General features: G+C 41.9%; 2 protein-coding genes across 2 annotated transcripts; both read left to right on the top strand.

Moving 5' to 3' along the window:
• The first annotated feature begins 1,887 nt into the window (after positions 1-1,887).
• LOC148879514 (multicopper oxidase LPR1 homolog 1-like) lies at positions 1,888-4,610 on the top strand. The gene is made up of 4 exons (XM_088966297.1): positions 1,888-2,010; positions 2,368-2,650; positions 2,768-4,228; positions 4,345-4,610. Exons 2-4 carry the CDS (start codon positions 2,405-2,407, stop codon positions 4,396-4,398), a joined length of 1,761 nt encoding a protein of 586 aa, XP_088822423.1. The 5' UTR covers positions 1,888-2,010; positions 2,368-2,404; the 3' UTR covers positions 4,399-4,610.
• Positions 4,611-18,321: 13,711 nt separating this feature from the next.
• LOC148879513 (multicopper oxidase LPR1 homolog 1-like) lies at positions 18,322-21,031 on the top strand. Its single transcript, XM_088966296.1, has 4 exons — positions 18,322-18,445; positions 18,803-19,085; positions 19,203-20,663; positions 20,780-21,031. Exons 2-4 carry the CDS (start codon positions 18,840-18,842, stop codon positions 20,831-20,833), a joined length of 1,761 nt encoding a protein of 586 aa, XP_088822422.1. The 5' UTR covers positions 18,322-18,445; positions 18,803-18,839; the 3' UTR covers positions 20,834-21,031.
• The last annotated feature ends 34 nt before the right edge of the window (positions 21,032-21,065 follow it).

Raw genomic sequence — 21,065 nt, 5'->3', positions numbered from 1 at the left:
TTTGGACTTTCCACATAAGCTGTCATGTGTAACCATCTGTAAATTCATGCGCTGTTAAACTCATCATCATTTTAGAAATTAAAGTCCCATATTGTGTACACGTGTAATTATATATTCCGAATAAAGAGAAAGTTGTCATTTGGGGGTCTAGTAGGCACGATAGGTAAGTACAATGAGTGAGCACGTAATAGCTGTGTGACACATGTCCCAATTAATGTGTTTTTCATTCAAACGTTTTTTCTTCGTTAGAGAAAAATTATTCATTATTTTATTATCTTTATCAAAATAATTAAAAATAAAAACAATGAAAAAATAAAATGTAAATGAGTCCCAACTCCCAACACATTTATGTTTTTTTTTCATTATTTTTCTTTTTAATTATTTTGACAAAAACAATAAAATAATGAATAATTTCTGTCTAACGGAACAAAAATGTTTGGATGAAAAGCGCATTAATTGGGACATGTGTCACACAGCTATTACATGTTCATTGTTCTTACCTAATGTGCCTACTACATCCGGACCGTCGTTTGGCTAGCTACTAGCTTTTGAGCCTTGAAGGAAAACAAAATCCAGATTTTTGGATTTTTGAGACTTGACTCATTTTAGAGTTTTCAATGAATTGGGTCTGGTTTGAAATAGGGTGGATTGGACCATCCCAAATATAAATAGAAGCTAAACCAAATCAATTATTAATTGAGATAATCGGGTCAGATCCAATTAAATCTAATTATACCTTTTTTTATAAGATCAAATCCAATTATACTTGACATCCATAATCACGGATGATAATAACAACTTGAAACTTCAATTTGATAATATAACTTAATAAAAATGACACTAAACAGTATACTGTTTGTATATGCTGATAAAACAAGTATTTTCTACCAAACCCATCTTTTATGCTGTCTATGACATTTCCTTTTAGACATAAAATGTAATAAAAATTAAAGGAGAATCAGGAGACATTTATGTAATATGAAATATATAATTGATTCAGGTCTAAATATAACCGGTTTAGAATAGCAAGAACCCGCCCCAATCCAATTATCAATCCGATACCGACTGCTTAACCAAAACCAATTTTAAGGGTTCGATTCATGGGTTCTACCGAGTCAGCCCGTCCAATTAACAGCACTATTTATATCACAACTACTGCTAGTAATTCACGTGTTAAAAAACCTAGTTAGTAGTTACTAAAGGAGCTCACGTGTTGACTCAAACTACATATTCCTTTGAGAACAAGTTTTCAAGAATTTTAAATGACTTATTTGTTAGGCTTGTAGGTTGGATGGATAGAATCTGGAATCTGTTACCCATCATCGTCAGAATCAAAGCTAATCTTTACGAAGAAAAGCAATCAGAAATCGCGTACGTAGACTATGAAAACATGGAAGAAATAAGCCGCAATTCGCATGCAAAGTCAAAACGTCAAATCGCCCACCTAACGAACCATCTATTTCAAAACTCAACAAATTAACAAAGGAAAACGATAGTTCTAATTGCGTAGTTCGACCCTGAAGTAATTGATATTTTTGTTTTCTTCCCCATATTTGGATCCATATCTCTGAATTGACGACTTGTCTTCGCCAGAACTGAAATTCAAAATCCATTTATTATAAGGGAACGAGGGTATCAAATGAGCTGGTAATTGGGTTGCTGCTGTCTCGACACCAAACTTGGTTCTGAGTCTTCTGACTAACTTAGGTCTAACACCTAATTTGGATTGATCAGCTACGCGGTTTTGGTGTATGAAATTTGAAAAACAGGATCTCTCAAACCATGCTTTTCTCAAACGATGGAAACAAGATTTCAAAAACCGGGGGCCATGTATGTGCTATATATAGGGTTGTAAGTGGAATGTTCAGTTCATCAATCATCATCAACTTTCATTAAAGCTTGAGCTTGGCACACGCCTTCTCTTCTTCTTCTTCTTCTTCTTCTACTCTTCTCTATCTCTTTCTTTCTTCTCTTATTTGTAACATTCTTCTTCCGTGCGTTGAATTAAAGGTATGTTGTATGTATGGCAATCTGTCGCCTCTTGTTGCATGTCTTACACCTGCTCCCCCAGTCCGTGATAACAAAGACCAGACACGGCCGGGGAACAGATCCCCATTTCCTCAATCCTGATTAATTTGACCAAGTTCTGGCCAAGACAAAGAAAGTAGAACTGAAACATCACTGAAAGCTGGTTGAATTTTGATTCATTTTTATGTTCGTTCCAATGGCTTCCTGTCACGGGCAATGTGGTTCATTCTGGTCCATGAAATGAGTTCACATGAATTGAACTCTCTTGGGCTTATGTTTCTTTCATTTTTTAGTTCATCCCTACTGACCACTTCAATTAATAATGTTGTTTCTTGACAGGTTAATTGCAGAGACAATTGATCAGGAGAGCAAGATAATGAGGATCATGATGAGTAAGTTGTTATTAGCTCTCATACCATTAATCGCCACACTTTGCTTCAAAGCTGTCCATGCGGCACAGACTCCTCCTCCAATAACCGAAGCAACTCTTTATCAAGTTGCTGCTTCTCTGCAAATGTTTGTGGACGAACTCCCTGAACTGCCGAAGCTGTATGGTTATTCCATGCGCTATCGATCTCCTCTCCCTGGTCGTCTCACCATCGGCATGTACCAGAAGAAATGGGTACGTCACGTACAACATTTATAATGTTGAAATATATATTCATCACCTCTCAACAATCCTGCTACGGTCGTTTTTGCATGCTGACGTGGAGAACTTATTGTTTCTATTCTTGTGCAGAAATTCCACCGCGACTTGCCTCCCACCACAGTCTTTGCCTACGGGACGTCCCAACAGACCGCCACCGTACCTGGTCCCACAATTGAGACACTCCGAGGTGTACCTACCTACGTAACGTGGCAAAATTATCTACCTCAAAGACACATACTCCCCTGGGACCCAACCGTCCCCACTGCCATCCCAAAGAACGGCGGTGTTCCCACAGTCGTCCATCTCCACGGTGGAGTCCACGAGCCACAGAGCGACGGCAGCGCCTTTGCCTGGTTCACTTCCAATTTCAAAGAAACCGGACCGGCCTGGTCTAAACAGACCTACACTTATCCCAATGTCCAACACTCTGGCAATCTCTGGTACCATGATCATGCACTCGGTTTGACACGTGCTAACCTCCTAGCTGGTCTGATTGGCGCCTACGTCATCCGTGATCCTAAATTGGATGCTTCCCTAAATCTCCCATCTGGACCCGAGTTTGACCGGCACTTGTTCGTCTTCGACAGAAGCTTTTCTACAGACGGATCCCTTTACATGAACTTTACCGGCAATAACCCGTCAATCCATCCTCAGTGGCAACCGGAATATTTCGGAGATGCCATCGTAGTTAACGGTAAGGCCTGGCCGTACCTTAGTGTCCAAAGAAGGAAATACCGTTTTCGGATCATCAACGCCTCGAATGCACGATATTTCCGGTTCTCGTTATCCAATGGTCTGCCGTTCGTCCAGGTGGCATCTGACTCATCATACCTCCCCTCCCCTGTTCACACACAAACTATACTCCTGGCCCCTTCGGAGATTGCGGATGTGATCGTTGACTTTTCCACGTCTACAACTAACGAGGCCATCTTGAAGAATGATGCCCCATACCCGTACCCGACTGGATTACCCGTGGACCAGCTAAATGGAAACGTGATGAAATTCATAATTGCACCAAAACGAGCAGGCCCACCGGATAGGTCAACAGTACCGGCAAGTCTAGTGAATTATCTACCGGCGACAACAGAAGGTGCAGTGCAGAAAAGGTACATCGTGATGTACGAGTACACGAGCAATGCAGGGACGCCCACACATCTCTACATCAACGGGAAACGATTGGAGGATCCGGCAACGGAGACACCAAAATCCGGCAGCACAGAGGTGTGGGAGGTGATTAACTTGACCGGAGACAATCACCCATTGCACCTGCACTTAGCTTCATTTCAGGCAGTGAAGGCGCAAGAGCTGGTGAATTTGGACGTGTTCAAGGCTTGCATGACAACCAAGAACGACGCCGTGGCGTGCAATGTGGCGAACCATGCAACAGGGAAGCTGGCTGATATCCCTGCTTATGAGAGAACATGGAAGAACTCTGTGAAGATAGATCCTGGATACCAAACTACAGTCGTCGTCAAATTTAATCTGGTTGACACCGGAGCTCCTTACCCGTTCGACGCTACTGCTGAACCTGGTTTCGTCTATCATTGCCATGTGAGTCTCTCTGTTATATTTGAGCAGATGCCAGATAGATTAACCTTTTACTTTTAATTCAGATTGACTATGGAAAATGAATAAATGGGTTACAATTTTTCCTCCATTTTGTGCAGATTTTGGACCATGAGGACAATGCTATGATACGACCACTGAAGCTGGTTGCTTGAAGAGAGTTGCAGAAAGACGATAAGAGAACGTCTTCTCCTCCACAATTCTTGATGTTACAGTTCATTCATAAGTGTAAAAATTTTATATTAGTATATATGGTTGTTTTATTATTTTAATTTTTTAAAGATGTATCTTTGAAGCCTGAAGATGTATTAAAAACTTTGTATTTTATTGCATTCATTCAAATTAAGGAATAAAGTTTTCTGATCCATTGAAACTCCAAGAATGGTATGATGGATTCCTCTTCTATTAAAACTCCAAAAATGGGCCGATTATATGTAACTGACATGGCGCATTGTGATTGGCCCATAATTCTAATGACCCTTGCAATCTTTTTCTTTTCGATTGCTTGGCAACGAGTTAAGATCTGCGCCCACAATGTCCCACAGCACATATAAACCTTATATTGTGAACATCTACTGATGATGTTTTATCATCTCTGTATTTGTCATTCCCGGGGAATTTGTGAACTCTCTTGCAATATTGAGATCAAATCTGCCCCCCATATACCCAGCGGGAATGTGGATTAGTTATAAGGAGGAATTGACTCGTTTAGATTCAGTCTTTTTTTTTTTTTTGATAAAAGGAAAATAAAAAAATCGATACTCTCACATCCTATAGCGTTGCAGAGGATATTGTATTCACCGATAACAAAGTGCCATGTCGCCTAAGGACATTAAAAGAGAAAACTAACGAAACTGCAGTTCCACTAGTTTAAGCACTAATTATAAAAAAAAAAAAAAAAATACAATGGAACCTCTCTCACTGGATGAACAATCTCTTGTCTTTCCCTCTCGCTCTCATTCAGAGTCTGGGTTTCAAGTGGTGGATTGTGTTTGATTGTTTGTTTCATTATTGTATATTTACAATTTGTTGTTAAAATCTGTTTGATTTACATAAGGATCATTCCCAACAGTAACCTACCCTTCAACCGACCACTAACAATTACGTGGTCTTTTCCTCCTGACTTCTTAAAGCCTATACTGGCTGATGATTTAATGCAATGATCTGCCCATGGACTTTTTTCAAATAAAAAAGAAAAAAACAAATGTTAGGTTAGTTAAAACTATGATTGTATTTGGTACCATTGTCACTTCCATCTATTAAGTGTTAGGTCAGTTAAAACAAATTTTACGAGAATATATTTGTTTTTAGACAAATGATTTGAGTTATCAATACAACATTTGGCACCATTGCCCCTTCTTTAGTATAGTCAGATTTGATGTTTCTTCATGAACACTCAGTCCAATGCCTATATTTTTTCAGTGAAAGTGGTTAGCAGATGTGATATGACAAGACAATAGTGTATAAACGCCAAGGCCCCATTCGCTTTTTGTTAAATTACTTATCCGGGTAAAAGTAAATGCATTTACCTGGGTAAGTGTTTCCTAGGAAACATTTACCCAACTAAGTGCATTTACCCATGTTCTTTTATTTTCTAGGTAAATAGGGTAATGACTATTTTAGCCACAAAAGTCAATTATTAAAAGGGACATTTTTGTCCCGTTCAAGTGTAGACAACTTTCCCTCGGATGGAAAAGATATTTACCCACATAGGAGATGGGTTCCAGGAAAATAAAAATAAAGTTTCCCTACTCCCCACATAAATCCGAAAGAAGAACATTAATTTCTTGGTCAATGGAAACCAAAATCCCATTGACTTGTTTTACCCCCTCTCAAAATCCAAAAAAAGAACGCCTTATAAGACTATGTTTGGTTTGAAGGAAAAGGTAGGGAAAGGAAGGGAAAGACAGGGAAACCTATACAGGGTTGATACTATACAGTTCTGAGCAATGCAAGAGAAGGTTAACAAGATCTTCGAAATGATGCAGAACTTAGGATCAGTGGTATCACCCAGCAAGACCATCCCTCCTCATGCCCCGACGCGTAAGGATGATCCTTGCCTCGAGGACCCCAAAGTGCGTCAGGCGGACAAGGGTGTAGCGTGGTCCAACCAAGAAAAGCAAGACACAGCAAGAAGGTTGGCCCCCTCCGCCCACTCTCACCGTAGGACGCAACAAACCATACAGATCCCCGCCAAGGAAAGGCTCGGTAGATGAATGGCACTTCACGTGATCTCCGTTGCCGAGTCATGCTATGTGAAAGACTGCCTGCGCGCCCCAAGAAAATGGCAATGCACACCACAGTCCGGACCATAGGGATAACAAGAGTCAGGAACTTTGATAACGCTTGGAAGAGCGAGAGTGCACCCAAGGCCAGAGAAGCACGGCGCTAGTTGTAGATCAACCCGCGCAACCAACTGCGCCAACCGCCAAGGAACCACCTTTCACCCAAGAGATTGTGGATGAGGTACCTCCCACAAGATGGCGGGCACCTCAGCTTAACAAGTACGATGGAAACACTGATCCCGCCGACTACATTGAGGCACTGAAGGCTCAGTCAATGTTACACGGATCTTTTGAGGGCCTGATGTTCAAAAACCTGGTGGCCACCCTCACAGGCCTAGCCCTAACCTGGTATTCCTCTCTACCTCCACACTCAATAGCATCATGGGAGCACCTGGAAACTCAGTTTCATGCACAGTTCACAGCAAGTCAAAACAATTGGAAGACCTCGGCCAACCTCTGGGACTACCTTGTGAGATTCAACAAAGAGGCACTACATGTTAGAAACCTAAACCAGTCCGTGACTGTGTGATTCATGTCATATCAGGAGGAATTGCCACAGGAGGGGAGAGTAGCTCAAGGAACAAGAAGTATGCGTGATTGTGCGAGATCGACAACCGGGGCACAAAAATAAGTGTGGTCAATCTATCACATTCACCGATGATGACCACCAGGGGATTTAGACCCCGCATGATGATGCTTGGTAATCACAGCCAAGGTTGCCAACTTCGAGATACGGCGGATTCGGGTTGATACAGGCAACTCCGCTGATGTACTCTTTGAGGACGCATTTGAGAAGCTCAACATCGACAAAGAGCATTCCACCCCTGTCAACACTCCCCTGATGGTCTTCTCTGGGGAGTCCCTCCTACCCACTGGGAAAGTAACCCTTCCCTACTGATCGGAGATGGTGACATTACTGCGATGACCATGGTGGACGTCATTGTAGTGTGTTTCCCCTCTTCATACAACGCCATCTTCGTTAGGTCGACCCTTAATGCTCTACAGGCTACGGTCTCCACATTCCACCTTGCCATGAAGTTCCCCACTGCATATTGCATAGGGGTAGCATGTGGGGACCAAAGAACTGTGTGGCAATGTTACCTGTTCTCCTATCGAGGACTATGCCTAGTTGCGGAAACATTGATGGCCGAAGCTTATGATCGAAGGGACTAGGTGTGAGCACAGTGCAGCCAACCTGTTGAAGAGATCATCCAGGTGCCGATCAACGAAGAAGACCCCAAGAGGATGTTCTAGATCGGCTCTCTCCTAAATGACCGCCTCCAGAAAGAGCTTGTATAGCTGTTCAGGGACCACGCCGACGTGTTCGCCTGGTCGGCGGCAGTTATGTCGAGGATCGACCTAGAAGTCATTACGCACCGCTTGAACGCCGACCCCCACTACTGACCTATCAAGCAGAAGAAGAAGAGCTTTGCAACAGAACGATGGCAAGAGATTGTAGACGAAGTGCAAAAGTTGCTCAACGTCGGCTTCATTCGGGAGGTCAAATACTACAACTGGAGGATATGCAATGACTTCACTTACCTAAACAAAGCCTGACCCAAAGATAGCTTTCCTCTATCGAGGTTCGACCAACTCATTGACGCAACTGCAGTCCATGAACTCCTGAGCTTTATGGATGCCTTTTTAGGGTACAATCAGATCCGAATACACCCCGATGACCAGGAGAAAACAACTTTCATCACCGACTATGGCTTATATTGCTACAAGGTGATTCCCTTCGGCCTCAAGAACATCGGTGCCACTTACCAATGGTTGGTGAATGAGGTGTTCTAGGATCAGCTCAGTCAAAACGTGGAAGCATACATCAACGACATGGTTATGAAGAGCAAAAAGGCCGAGCACCAACTTACCGACTTAAAATAAGTCTTCGGTACCCTCAGGAAGTATAAGATGAAGCTGAACCCAACCAAATGCGCTTTTGGGGTCGACTCGGGTAAATTCCTGGGGTTCATGGTGACACAAAGGGGGATTGAGGCAAATCCAGAGAAAATACAGGCCATCCTCGACATGTAATCGCCCCAAACTCACAATGATGTACAATGACTCAGCGGTACAGTAGCCGCCCTTAGCAGATTCATGTCCAAATCCGTAGACCGGTGTCTGCCTTCTTCAAAGCCCTTAAGCAACCAAAGGACTTATAGTGGACCGAGGAATGTGAACGGTCCTTTTAAGAACTGAAGTGGTACCTGAGCTCGCCACCTCTCCTCATCAAGCTGAGTGCAGGGGATGAATTATTGCTCTACCTCTCGGCCGGGGATGAGGTTGTCAGATCGGATCTGGTAAAGGAGGAAAACCGGGTACAGAGGTCGATCTACTACACCAGAAAGGTCCTCAGTGGCGTGGAAACTCGGTACTCCAACTTGGAAAAAATGGCTCTGTCTTTAGTCACCTCGGCCAGAAAGCTTAGGCCATACTTTCAGGCCCATAGTATTTGAGTGCTCACTGACCAGCCACTCAAACAACTCCTCCAAAGGTCGGAAGCATCTAGCCGCTTGATCAAAGCATAGAGCTAAGCGAGTTGGACATCAAATATGAACCCCAACCCGCAATCAAAGCTCAGTCCCTAGCCAACTTCATTTCTGAGTGCACATTCACCGCCGAGGATCTTGCCCCGCCGCCGCAATCATGGACCCTACATGTGGATGGCTCATCAAATCAGCAAAGCAGTGGGGTCGGCCTCATTTTCATCGGCCCAGATGACATGGTGTTAGAGCATGCTCTCAGGTTCGAGTTTAAAGCATCCAACAACGAGGTTGAGTATGAGGCCTTGATCGCTGGACTACACCTTGCCCTAGACCTGGGAGCTCGGAGAATAAAATCCTTCAGTGCTTATCACCTAGTAGTCAACCAGATTCCTCAAGCCGAGAACATACGAGCCGATGTGCTATCCAAGTTAGCTAGCTCTCCAAAAACCGACCTCGGCAAGACAACACGATTGGACAAACTAACCCAATCGAGCATCTCACTGACATCTCTTCTCATCCTCCTAGAACAGCACGGTCCATCCTGGATGAACCCCATCACACAGTACCTCCGAGAAGGTACACTTCCAGAAGATCTGGCAGAAATGAAGAGATTCCAGCATAGATCAACATGGTACTGCCTTATCCAAGGTCAGCTCTACCGTTGCTCAAACACTCTCCCCCACCTGAAATGCCTCTCCCCATCGGAGGCAGACTACGTCCTCAGGGAGATCTATGAAGGTATCTATAGGGGCCATCCCTGCGCACGCACCCTGTCACACAAGGAACTCTGACAAGGTTATTTTTGGCTGACAATGAAGCAAGACGCAACCTAGTTAGTTTGGAAATGTGACAGTTATCAACAACAGTCCAATCTCCATCATCAGCCTACAGTCCCCTTGAAGTTGATCACCAGCCCATGGCCATTCGCACAGTGGAGGATGGACATCCTCGACCCCTTCCCCATTGCGGTTGCTTAGAAAAAGTTCCTCTTGGTGGTGGTGGATTACTTCACCAAATGGGTGAAAGTCGAAGCTCTAGCACGCATTACTACGCACAATGCCCGAAACTTTTTCTGGCAAAGTATTGTCAGCCGATTTGGTATTCTGTGCGTCCTCATTACATATAATAGGACACAGTTCACCGACCAAAAGTTTGAGGCCCTCTGCTCGGACCTGAAGATCAATCATCGGACCACCGTTGTACACCGACCCTAGAGCAATGGGTAGACCAAGGTAACCAATCGAACCTTATTACATGGCCTAAAGACTTGGTTAGACCAGGTCAAGGAGAGGTGGGCCGAGGAACTACCAAGCATACTCTAGGCATTTAGGACTACTCCATGGACAGCCACCGGAGAGACACCCTTCAACCTGACCTACGGAGCCGAAGCTATGGTATTTGTAGAGATTGGCTCTCCAACCCTTTTGACTGAGCTCTTCGATGAGGACCAGAATGACAAGGATCTATTCGTAGAGTTAGACCTGATCGAGGAAGCCCGGGATCGAGCACATGTCATGATGGTAGCACAACAGTAGAGGATAGCGAAATACTACGACACCGAAGTCAGAAGATGTGAGTTCAAGACAAGTGTCATCGTCCTCTGCAAAGTCGTAGTCCTAGTGCCCGGGGAAGGCAAGTTTGGGCCAAATTGGGAAGGGCCATATAGAGTCACCAAAGTTCTTGGTCTGGGCACCTACAAGCTCAAAGACCTTGATGGCCGACTAATATTGAGGAGTTGGAACACAAGAAACCTTCAGATGTACTATCAATGATTCGATGATAATAAAGAGCACCTTCAGATGCTACACAATTGAGCTACACGACCGAGCTATGTGATTGAGCTACACAACTACGCTACAAAACCGAGCTACATGACCGTGCTACAAAACCGCACAACACAAGTGTGGCTCGGTACAACTCACTGACCAGGCTGACCTCTGAATGGCCTGAGCGCACAACGCATAGCTCGACAGCGTATTGCTGACCAACTTGACTCGGTTTCCCATTACGTGAGCCTAAAGCGGAGAAGAACGCCTCCACCCATAAAGGCCTGAGGACGGTCAATCAAACTCCGCTCACCTATTGATTAAGTCGGTTAGAGCTAGTAGAGCAACGGCTAGCCCTCAAAGGGCCCCAAAGGCTTCAGAGATTGGAAACTGAGCTTTCCAAAGATGAGAGCGTGGAATACACTCCCACTTCACCAGTCGGAGGCTGAAGTGAAGGGATAGGAAATCCATCACATGGACGCCCAAGAGAGCGGAATAAAGTGGGCGAATTTCAAAAATTTTTCTTTCCCTTCAACTGGGAATCGAATTCCCTATTTTGAAAATCATATTTTCAAGGATCATTCTTGAACCATAAACTGAACCATATCTGAACCAAAAGGAGGAGAGAGAGAGATAATACCTGATACAGAGAAATAATATCTCTCAATGGAGGTGTTCACGCCCAAGGTAGAAACCAAAATCTGCTCCCACTGAAGATGGCGCAGTGCAAGGTGGTGCAGAATCAACAGTGTCCTTCCTAAGAACTTGATTCTTCCCAAGAATCACCTGGACGGCTTGTGAATACAACTCCTACCAATCTTCTCTCCAAAAGATTGGAGTCAAGATCCAATCTTGATTTCTCCCAAGCAATGGAGATCGAACTGCTATAGGCGGCGGCTGCAGGAAGGAGGCGGATAGAGAGTATTTGCAGGGTGCAGAATTCTCTCTTCTGTGATCTCAGCTCTGAAGACAAGACTGTTGCTGGTGAGTCTGTTGGATGTCTAAAGACTGCCGCCCCCTCTTCCTTTTATAGACTTAAAGGGATCAGCTCCTAATCCCATTAGGAGTTTCTAGCCCAAATCATATCTGGATTAGAAGTCCCTTTAAGATAAGGGATAATCCTTATCTTATCTGCAAATTAGATCAGCCAGCTCCTAATCTAATTAGGAAGTTTCCAAATCTAAATCTCATTTAGATCTTGGACTCTCTGAGTGGATAGGGTGTGGGCCCAATCCTATCAGCTGATCTTATCTCAGAATTCGCCCCTTAAAGACTAATCAAATTAGCCCAGTTTGAAATGGGCTTAAGGCCCATTTAGGGTTATGTATTCATTAAGCCTTCCAAACTGCTTCCCAGTTGGGTTTCCTTGTATGGTTCAGCCCAGCCTTTGTTACAGCGGGGACACCACCGTTGTTGGGAATGGCAGTGGGGACGGTTGGATCCCAAGGGAGTATGTGTCTTTGAGGGAGGTGATTTTGCCACTTGACGTAAGTAGGGATTCCTTGGAGAGTCTCAATAGTGGGACCGGGTACAGTGGCGGTCTTCTTGGATTTTCCATAAGCAAAAACTGTGGTGGGAGGCAAGTCTCGGTGGAATTTCTGCACAAACCCATAAGATATATAGAAGAAAATGTTAATTAACAATAATATATGCATGCATATATAGGATTATTTATTGATGAATTGAGAACAAGTAACAAAGTCATGAATATCCCATGGTCCACCCCATTAAACCACATGGTTGGATCATATATATATATATATATATATATATATATATATATATATATATATATATATAAAGGAAATAGTAGTCAAAGTTTTTAAAACCGAATGGGATAATGAATGGTTCATGGGTCCGGTTTTCAGGTGGTTTTATAGTCCGACCATTCAAATCGAATGGATGAACTGTTTTGACAAAAAAATTGAAAAATAAAAAAGGCCACAAACCGTTAAATGATTTAAATGGTTTAATCACCTAGGTCAGCGATTTGCTGACCAAATCAATGGTTTTGGGCCAAAATTACTGTTCTGAGGCAAAATTGAATCAGTCAAATGACCGGTTTCTGATTTTTCTCTGGTCCGGTCCGATTTTAAAAACCATGGTAGTAGCTAAAATACGTACCCATTTCTTCTGGAACATGCCAATGGTGAGATGGGCTGGAACGGGTGAGCGGTGTCGCATTGAAAAACCAAAGACTTTGGGCATTTGAGGGAGTTCATCCACGAACATTTGCAGAGAGGAAGCCACTTGACGTAGAGTTGCTGCTTCAGTTATGGGACCCTGCTGTGCCTGGGCTTTGAAGAAATTTGCTGCAATCATCAACAGTACTAAAGGGACGAACAACAATTGATGATGATCAATCTTCATCATTTCCAGCTGGGTCGTACTGATCAATCGTATCGCGCGCAATAAATTCTGTGACCAAGAGGATAGAAGAGAAGAGGCGTGTGGCTTACACAAGATTAATTTGGATTTAGGAATGAATGATGTCAAGAGGTTACAGCCATCGCCCTATATATAGATAGATAGAGAGAGATAGCACAAACATGGCGTCAGGTTTACGAAACGGGCTTCCCTCGTTTCAACTTCCCTCTTAGAAAGAAAGATAAAAAAAAAAAAAAAAAACAGAAATAGTGTTTTCAAATTCAAAACACCAACGACGTCATCTTGTGCTTCTATCCAAATTGACCCTCTACCCACTTTCAGTCAAACATTTTGATAATGAAGAAAAATCCATATAAAAAATTAATTGCTTAATTAGTTATGGTTATAATAAATGATTATGAAACAGCGACTTATCTGTTGAACACAAGTTTTGGATTATTAGATATATATAGCTGAAAGAAAGGGGAAAAGCAAACAAAAAATAATTGGCTTTAGGGTTGAAGCTAGCGACAAGGGAAGCTAATTAATGATTAAGAATATTAAAGTTCGTTCCGCTCTCGTATGTCTTTGCTTTGAAAGGGAATTGTTCATTGTTGCCTTGTTGGTAGGTGGTGGATGACTTGACGACAGAATTGAATTTCCACTTGGCTAAGGTTCTAAGCTAGGGGGCCGGGTTTTCAACGGGATTACTTCGATTCTCTGCGTTTCCAATCAATCTAGTATGCACAAATTAATACTACTAGGCTAGGGCCTCGTCTTGAAATTCTAAATAATGGACAATCGAACCAGCTTCATCAGATATCATCAAATCAAACGAGTGGTATCCTTGTTTTCGGACCTTCTATTCCATATCCATGCATATATTTTATCATTTAATATTTTTATGATCTTTGAAAGAAAAATAAAACGAGCTAGATAGATATGGAATAGAAGGTGCGAAACCATTTAGTTGGTTCAGTTTTTTTAATGAAAGTTCGATTTTAGTTTACTACTGGGGATCTTAAAGGTGAATGCTTAGAGAATTTTAGTTGGAAATATGATGTCTATCACAATCAAGTGCAAAATTTTTGCCCTTTGGATGTTAACAATAGAAATGACAATTTTTCTCATCCCTGATGGGATCCAACTTTTTCGATTCGAAAGAGTTGGAGATGGGGATTGTTTTGGCGGGGTGGAAATAGGGACATGGATTAATAGGTATCTCTGATCGGGGTCAGGGAAGGGGATTGAGATCCCCGCCTCACCCTAACCCCGATTCTATATATATATATATATATAAATATTATTTATATTAAATATATGTGTTGTAATATTATTTCTATATATCAAAATATATTTAAAACATTATTTATAATTAAAGTTATTTATTTATTTTAAATAAATTTATTTTTCAAAAAAAATACTATTATCTAAAAAGATTCAGGGATTTGGGTCCTCGCGGGGAATCTATCCCCGTTAGGGATCAGGGATGGAGGACAAATTTTATTCCTAACAGGGATCAAGGACAGGAATAAGATTAATTTCAGAATCAAGATCGAAAACATATATGATCCCCACCCCGAATCCACCCTTTGCCATTCCTAATTAACAAAAATATGAATAAAAATCAACCAATTTTATAAAACTGGGATTCTTCTTGACCAGTTATATGATCGATTTTTGTTACCACAAACTTTTGGAGTCTAACCGAACCGGCAGTGAACTGATTCATGGTTTAATTTCACCGGTTGGACCGATTAACCTTATCTGATACTCTGGGGCATTAGTAGTATTGGGCTTACTGGCCAACGAATCTGCTACACTCATAAGCTGTTTTACATCTTTACCCACAAAATATTACAATTATGCATCATCTAACCAATGCCCTTGTTATTTATAAAGTTGCTGAGACTTTTAGTTATAGAGATAGTAGTAAAAGTGGCTCTTTGAAATTTGACTCATGTAACGTGGTCAGGATAAATTGGACCGTTCATGTTGTGGAACACTTTTTCGCTGACGATCTTGGATGTCACGTTCAAAATTGGCAAGAAAAGTTTGTCTGTTTGTAATAAATAGTTTACCCTTAAACACGTGTATCCCGATGGAGAGAATGACGAGGAATTGAGATCTGCTCCCCAGAGCCTTCCTCACGCAGATTTCCTATTCAATTTTTCTATAATGAGAGTGGGTAAGAAATGTGAGTAACAAATCTCGACCGGTTCCTCACACCTACACACATTCATATAAATTATAGGAAATATTTCAATGCATGACTGGTACATGTTGTGAGATTGGTGCGAGGAGCAGATCCTAACTCATTTTTGTTGTCTTGCTGGAAATTTCTTCAGTCCACTTAACATAAGAGTCAGGGTTTGCTTCTTATTGAGTATACCTCATACAGACCTTACAAACCCAGATTTCCTATTTATTTTCTCTACCCGCACCTTACCTGTAGTGCATTGGAGATCACATCACATCCCCGCTGTATATTAGGAACATCTCTCAATGATGATATCATCAGGATTGATACTATCATCGGTAGATGTTTTCAATACACAGTGGGAATGTGCTGTGGGGCATTGTGGGGCAGCTCTTTATGGGGTGGAAATGTAAACTCTAATGCACTGCAGCTGCACATCTCACAATACAAGATAGGGATGTATGGCTGTGATTCAAGATGGATAGAGTATGGGTAGAAAGAATAAATAGAAAATCCCATTATGACTTCACAACCCTATCCCACTATGTATTGAAAACATCTCCCTTTTAATAACAACACAAAATACATGAGATATTCCCAATGTATAATTAGGAGGCATCGTGAGGTTGGTGTGAGGAACAGATCCAGACTCTTAACATCAAACCCTTACATTGCAAAAAAAATGTTTGTTTTATCAACGATCCGAAAATCCAAACAGTGGATCCACTGACCCTATTGACATGGAAAAGTGAATCAATCTACATCCAAAGAATCAACTGTTCCGACATCAAAATATGTCAAATAGATCCATTGACACGTGGCCAGATGGTCAAGCCAATGACCCAAAAACCAAGGGCCAAACCGTTTTGGATTTTAAATTGGTTTTTGAAATATTGGTCGAAAGTCCAAACATGCATCCAATTACATTCAAATTAAATTCCTACACTGGGGAGATGATCCTTGTTGGACCAGCACCTTGCTGGCTGTAGACATGTCGCCATTCTTTTCTAAAATCATGACTACAATAGAGTATTCAGTACACATATATTAGTGCAGTTCATAAGAAGGTCCAACCCGACCAAACTGACCAACCCGGACTGATCCAATTTGAGTCGGTTGGGTTTTCATCAGTACCGGTTGGTTTCGGGTTGTACAAATTCATAAACCGATGGTTCAGATAGTTTCGGTTTTCTTGTATGAAAATCAAAATCGAGTCGAACTGAACCGACTTAGTTCCTACTTAACTAAAAACTGAAACATCTGAAAATATATATTCCAATATCTATATCTAAAAAATATATATTATGAAATATGTTAGATATATATTTCTAGAAAATATATATTCAAATATATTTGTATGTATATTTTTGTTTATATATATATATTTCTAAAATACATATTTCAGTTTTAAATATATTTCCAGAAAACTAGGTGGCTATGGGGGGCATGGATGAACTTAGAGCCGAAACCGACCCAAACCGACCCAACCCAACTCAAATCGACTAGGTCGGTTTTACTTAACACTGGATCAGTTTCGGTTTCCATCTCAGGTAACCCGACCACCTGAGAGAGTAGGAGTGCAATTTGGGTGGTCCAACCCAAGCCTACACCGACCCAGCCTGACGGGTTAGGTTTGGATTTTAGGGCTTTGTGGGCTGTGCTTGGGCCCAAAAATGTCCATATGAGACCCACCTTGCAATGCTATGATACGACTCAGCCTACAGGCCCTACACCCCAATGTGCTGAGTTTCCCGGTTTTTTCACCTAATATAAATAAAGTTTTCCATATGAGACCCACCTTAGTAAGAAGCCTATGCATGAAAAATGTCCCAAACAGGCACTAATTCCAAATTATACGTGGAATGAGTTTGCTAGAAATTAATTACCCAGGATTAGCTCTCCACAGAGCGGTTGCTATATACTGAAGATATCGACCTGAATACATATATTTTATGTATATTTATATATATTATATATTTTTTATATATTATAAATTAATAAATATGCATTCTATATATAAATATATATTTATAATATATAATATATTATTATTATTATTATTATTATTTAAAATATAATAATATATATTTCTAGTATTTAGAGCGCCTATGCGGGGAGCCAAAGCGAATTTTTGACGTGTTGAAAAATATATCTACTAATGGTTATAAAAATATCAGGAGATCAGGTGTTGACTGAAAGGAAGAAACTATTCATTTGAAAACAAAGTTTTCAACAATTCATTTTGGTAAATGGTTTTCAGGAATTTAAAATGACTTGTTTGGTAGGCTTGTGGGTTGGATGAAGAAAAGTATAGGAATCTGTTATCCATCACCATCAGAATCAGAGATTATGCTTAGAAAGAAATGGGTCGTCGATTCAATAATCGAACCCGTTATCGGTCGATAGTGTTTGGGCTTCGAGACAGAATTCAAGTTGCTTCTAAGACATTCGTTTTGTATTAGAAAACGGAGAAATTAGACGCAACTTGCAAAGTCAAAACGTCAAATCGGCCACCTAACCGACCATCTATTTATCAACTCAGCAAGGGAAAGCGATGGTTCTCAATTCTCATTTCGTAGTTCAAATCTGAATTAGTAGTAACTGATTTCTTTTCTTTTTGTTTTTGTTTTCTTCCCCTTCTTTGACCGATATATCTGAATTGAGAACTTGTCATCACCTGAAAAGAATATTTAAATCCATTTATTATATTGACAACGACGGCATCAAATGAGCTGTTTGGTTTTCTGCTTCGTGTTCAATTCGTCTCGATACCAAACTTGGTTCTGACTAACTTTGGTTAACACCTAATTTGGATTGATCAGCTACGCGGTTTTGGTGTGTGAAATTTGAAAAACAGGATCTCTCAAACCATGCTTTTCTCAAACGATGGAAACAAGATTTCGAAAACTGGGGGCCATGTACGTGCTATATATAGGGTTGTAAGTGGAATGTTCAGTTCATCAATCATCATCAACTTTCATTAAAGCTTGAGCTTGGCACACGCCTTCTCTTCTTCTTCTTCTTCTTCTTCTACTCTTCTCTATCTCTTTCTTTCTTCTCTTCTTTGTAACATTCTTCTTCCGTGCGTTGAATTAAAGGTATGTTGTATGTATGGCAATCTGTCGCCTCTTCTTGCATGTCTTACACCTGCTCCCCCAGTCCGTGATACCAAAGACCAGACACGGCCGGGGAACAGATCCCCAATTCCTCAATCCTGATTAATTTGACCAAGTTCTGGCCAAGACAAAGAAAGTAGAACTGAAACATCACTGAAAGCTGGTTGAATTTTGATTCATTTTTATGTTCGTTCCAATGGCTTCCTGTCACGGGCAATGTGGTTCATTCTGGTCCATGAAATGAGTTCACATGAATTGAACTCTCTTGGGCTTATGTTTCTTTCATTTTTTAGTTCATCCCTACTGACCACTTCAATTAATAATGTTGTTTCTTGACAGGTTAATTGCAGAGACAATTGATCAGGAGAGCAAGATAATGAGGATCATGATGAGTAAGTTGTTATTAGCTCTCATACCATTAATCGCCACACTTTGCTTCAAAGCTGTCCATGCGGCACAGACTCCTCCTCCAATAACCGAAGCAACTCTTTATCAAGTTGCTGCTTCTCTGCAAATGTTTGTGGACGAACTCCCTGAACTGCCGAAGCTGTATGGTTATTCCATGCGCTATCGATCTCCTCTCCCTGGTCGTCTCACCATCGGCATGTACCAGAAGAAATGGGTACGTCACGTACAGCATATATAATATTGAAATATAAATTCATCACCTCTCAACAATCCTGCTCCGGTTGTTTTTGCATGCTGACGTGGAGAACTTATTGTTTCTATTCTTGTGCAGAAATTCCACCGCGACTTGCCTCCCACCACAGTCTTTGCCTACGGGACGTCCCAACAGACCGCCACCGTACCTGGTCCCACAATTGAGACACTCCGAGGTGTACCTACCTACGTAACGTGGCAAAATTATCTACCTCAAAGTCACATACTCCCCTGGGACCCAACCGTCCCCACTGCCATCCCAAAGAACGGCGGTGTTCCCACAGTCGTCCATCTCCACGGTGGAGTCCACGAGCCACAGAGCGACGGCAGCGCCTTTGCCTGGTTCACTTCCAATTTCAAAGAAACCGGACCGGCCTGGTCTAAACAGACCTACACTTATCCCAATGTCCAACACTCTGGCAATCTCTGGTACCATGATCATGCACTCGGTTTGACACGTGCTAACCTCCTAGCTGGTCTGATTGGCGCCTACGTCATCCGTGATCCTAAATTGGATGCTTCCCTAAATCTCCCATCTGGACCCGAGTTTGACCGGCACTTGTTCGTCTTCGACAGAAGCTTTTCTACAGACGGATCCCTTTACATGAACTTTACCGGCAATAACCCGTCAATCCATCCTCAGTGGCAACCGGAATATTTCGGAGATGCCATCGTAGTTAACGGTAAGGCCTGGCCGTACCTTAGTGTCCAAAGAAGGAAATACCGTTTTCGGATCATCAACGCCTCGAATGCACGATATTTCCGGTTCTCGTTATCCAATGGTCTGCCGTTCGTCCAGGTGGCATCTGACTCATCATACCTCCCCTCCCCTGTTCACACACAAACTATACTCCTGGCCCCTTCGGAGATTGCGGATGTGATCGTTGACTTTTCCACGTCTACAACTAACGAGGCCATCTTGAAGAATGATGCCCCATACCCGTACCCGACTGGATTACCCGTGGACCAGCTAAATGGAAACGTGATGAAATTCATAATTGCACCAAAACGAGCAGGCCCACCGGATAGGTCAACAGTACCGGCAAGTCTAGTGAATTATCTACCGGCGACAACAGAAGGTGCAGTGCAGAAAAGGTACATCGTGATGTACGAGTACACGAGCAATGCAGGGACGCCCACACATCTCTACATCAACGGGAAACGATTGGAGGATCCGGCAACGGAGACACCAAAATCCGGCAGCACAGAGGTGTGGGAGGTGATTAACTTGACCGGAGACAATCACCCATTGCACCTGCACTTAGCTTCATTTCAGGCAGTGAAGGCGCAAGGGCTGGTGAATTTGGACGTGTTCAAGGCTTGCATGACAAACAAGAACGACGCCGTGGCGTGCAATGTGGCAAACCATGCAACAGGGAAGCTAGCTGATATCCCTGCTTATGAGAGAACATGGAAGAACTCTGTGAAGATAGATCCTGGATACCAAACTACAGTCGTCGTCAAATTTAATCTGGTTGACACCGGAGCTCCTTACCCGTTCGACGCTACTGCTGAACCTGGTTTCGTCTATCATTGCCATGTGAGTCTCTCTGTTATATTTGAGCAGATACCAGATAGATTAACCTTTTACTTTTAATTCAGATTGACTATGGAAAATGAATAAATGGGTTACAATTTTTCCTCCATTTTGTGCAGATTTTGGACCATGAGGACAATGCTATGATACGACCACTGAAGCTGGTTGCTTGAAGAGAGTTGCAGAAAGACGATAAGAGAACGTCTTCTTCTCCACAATTCTGGATGTTACAGTTCATTCATAAGTGTAAAAATTTTATATTAGTATATATGGTTGTTTTAGTATTTTAATTTTTTAAAGATGTATCTTTGAAGCCTGAAGATGTATTAAAAACTTTGTATTTTATTGCATTCATTCAAATTAAGGAATAAGGTTTTCTGATCCATTAAAATTCCAAGAATGGTA

The sequence above is a fragment of the Nelumbo lutea genome, chromosome 1 (genome assembly GCF_056320005.1).
Source record: "Nelumbo lutea isolate HS-2025 chromosome 1, American lotus-T2T, whole genome shotgun sequence".
Classification (NCBI taxonomy): Eukaryota; Viridiplantae; Streptophyta; class Magnoliopsida; order Proteales; family Nelumbonaceae; genus Nelumbo; species Nelumbo lutea.
The sequence above is the reverse complement of the archived record's forward strand: the minus strand, read 5'-3'. Positions and strand labels throughout refer to the sequence as shown.

Excerpts from the sequence above, each read along its gene's own strand:
- LOC148879514 (XM_088966297.1), top strand. The coding sequence starts at position 2,405 with ATGAGGATCATGATGAGTAAGTTGTTATTAGCTCTCATACCATTAATC. Across the intron at positions 2,651-2,767 it reads GCATGTACCAGAAGAAATGG|AAATTCCACCGCGACTTGCC; the intron begins GTACGTCACGTA and ends ATTCTTGTGCAG. Across the intron at positions 4,229-4,344 it reads GTTTCGTCTATCATTGCCAT|ATTTTGGACCATGAGGACAA; the intron begins GTGAGTCTCTCT and ends CATTTTGTGCAG.
- LOC148879513 (XM_088966296.1), top strand. The coding sequence starts at position 18,840 with ATGAGGATCATGATGAGTAAGTTGTTATTAGCTCTCATACCATTAATC. Across the intron at positions 19,086-19,202 it reads GCATGTACCAGAAGAAATGG|AAATTCCACCGCGACTTGCC; the intron begins GTACGTCACGTA and ends ATTCTTGTGCAG. Across the intron at positions 20,664-20,779 it reads GTTTCGTCTATCATTGCCAT|ATTTTGGACCATGAGGACAA; the intron begins GTGAGTCTCTCT and ends CATTTTGTGCAG.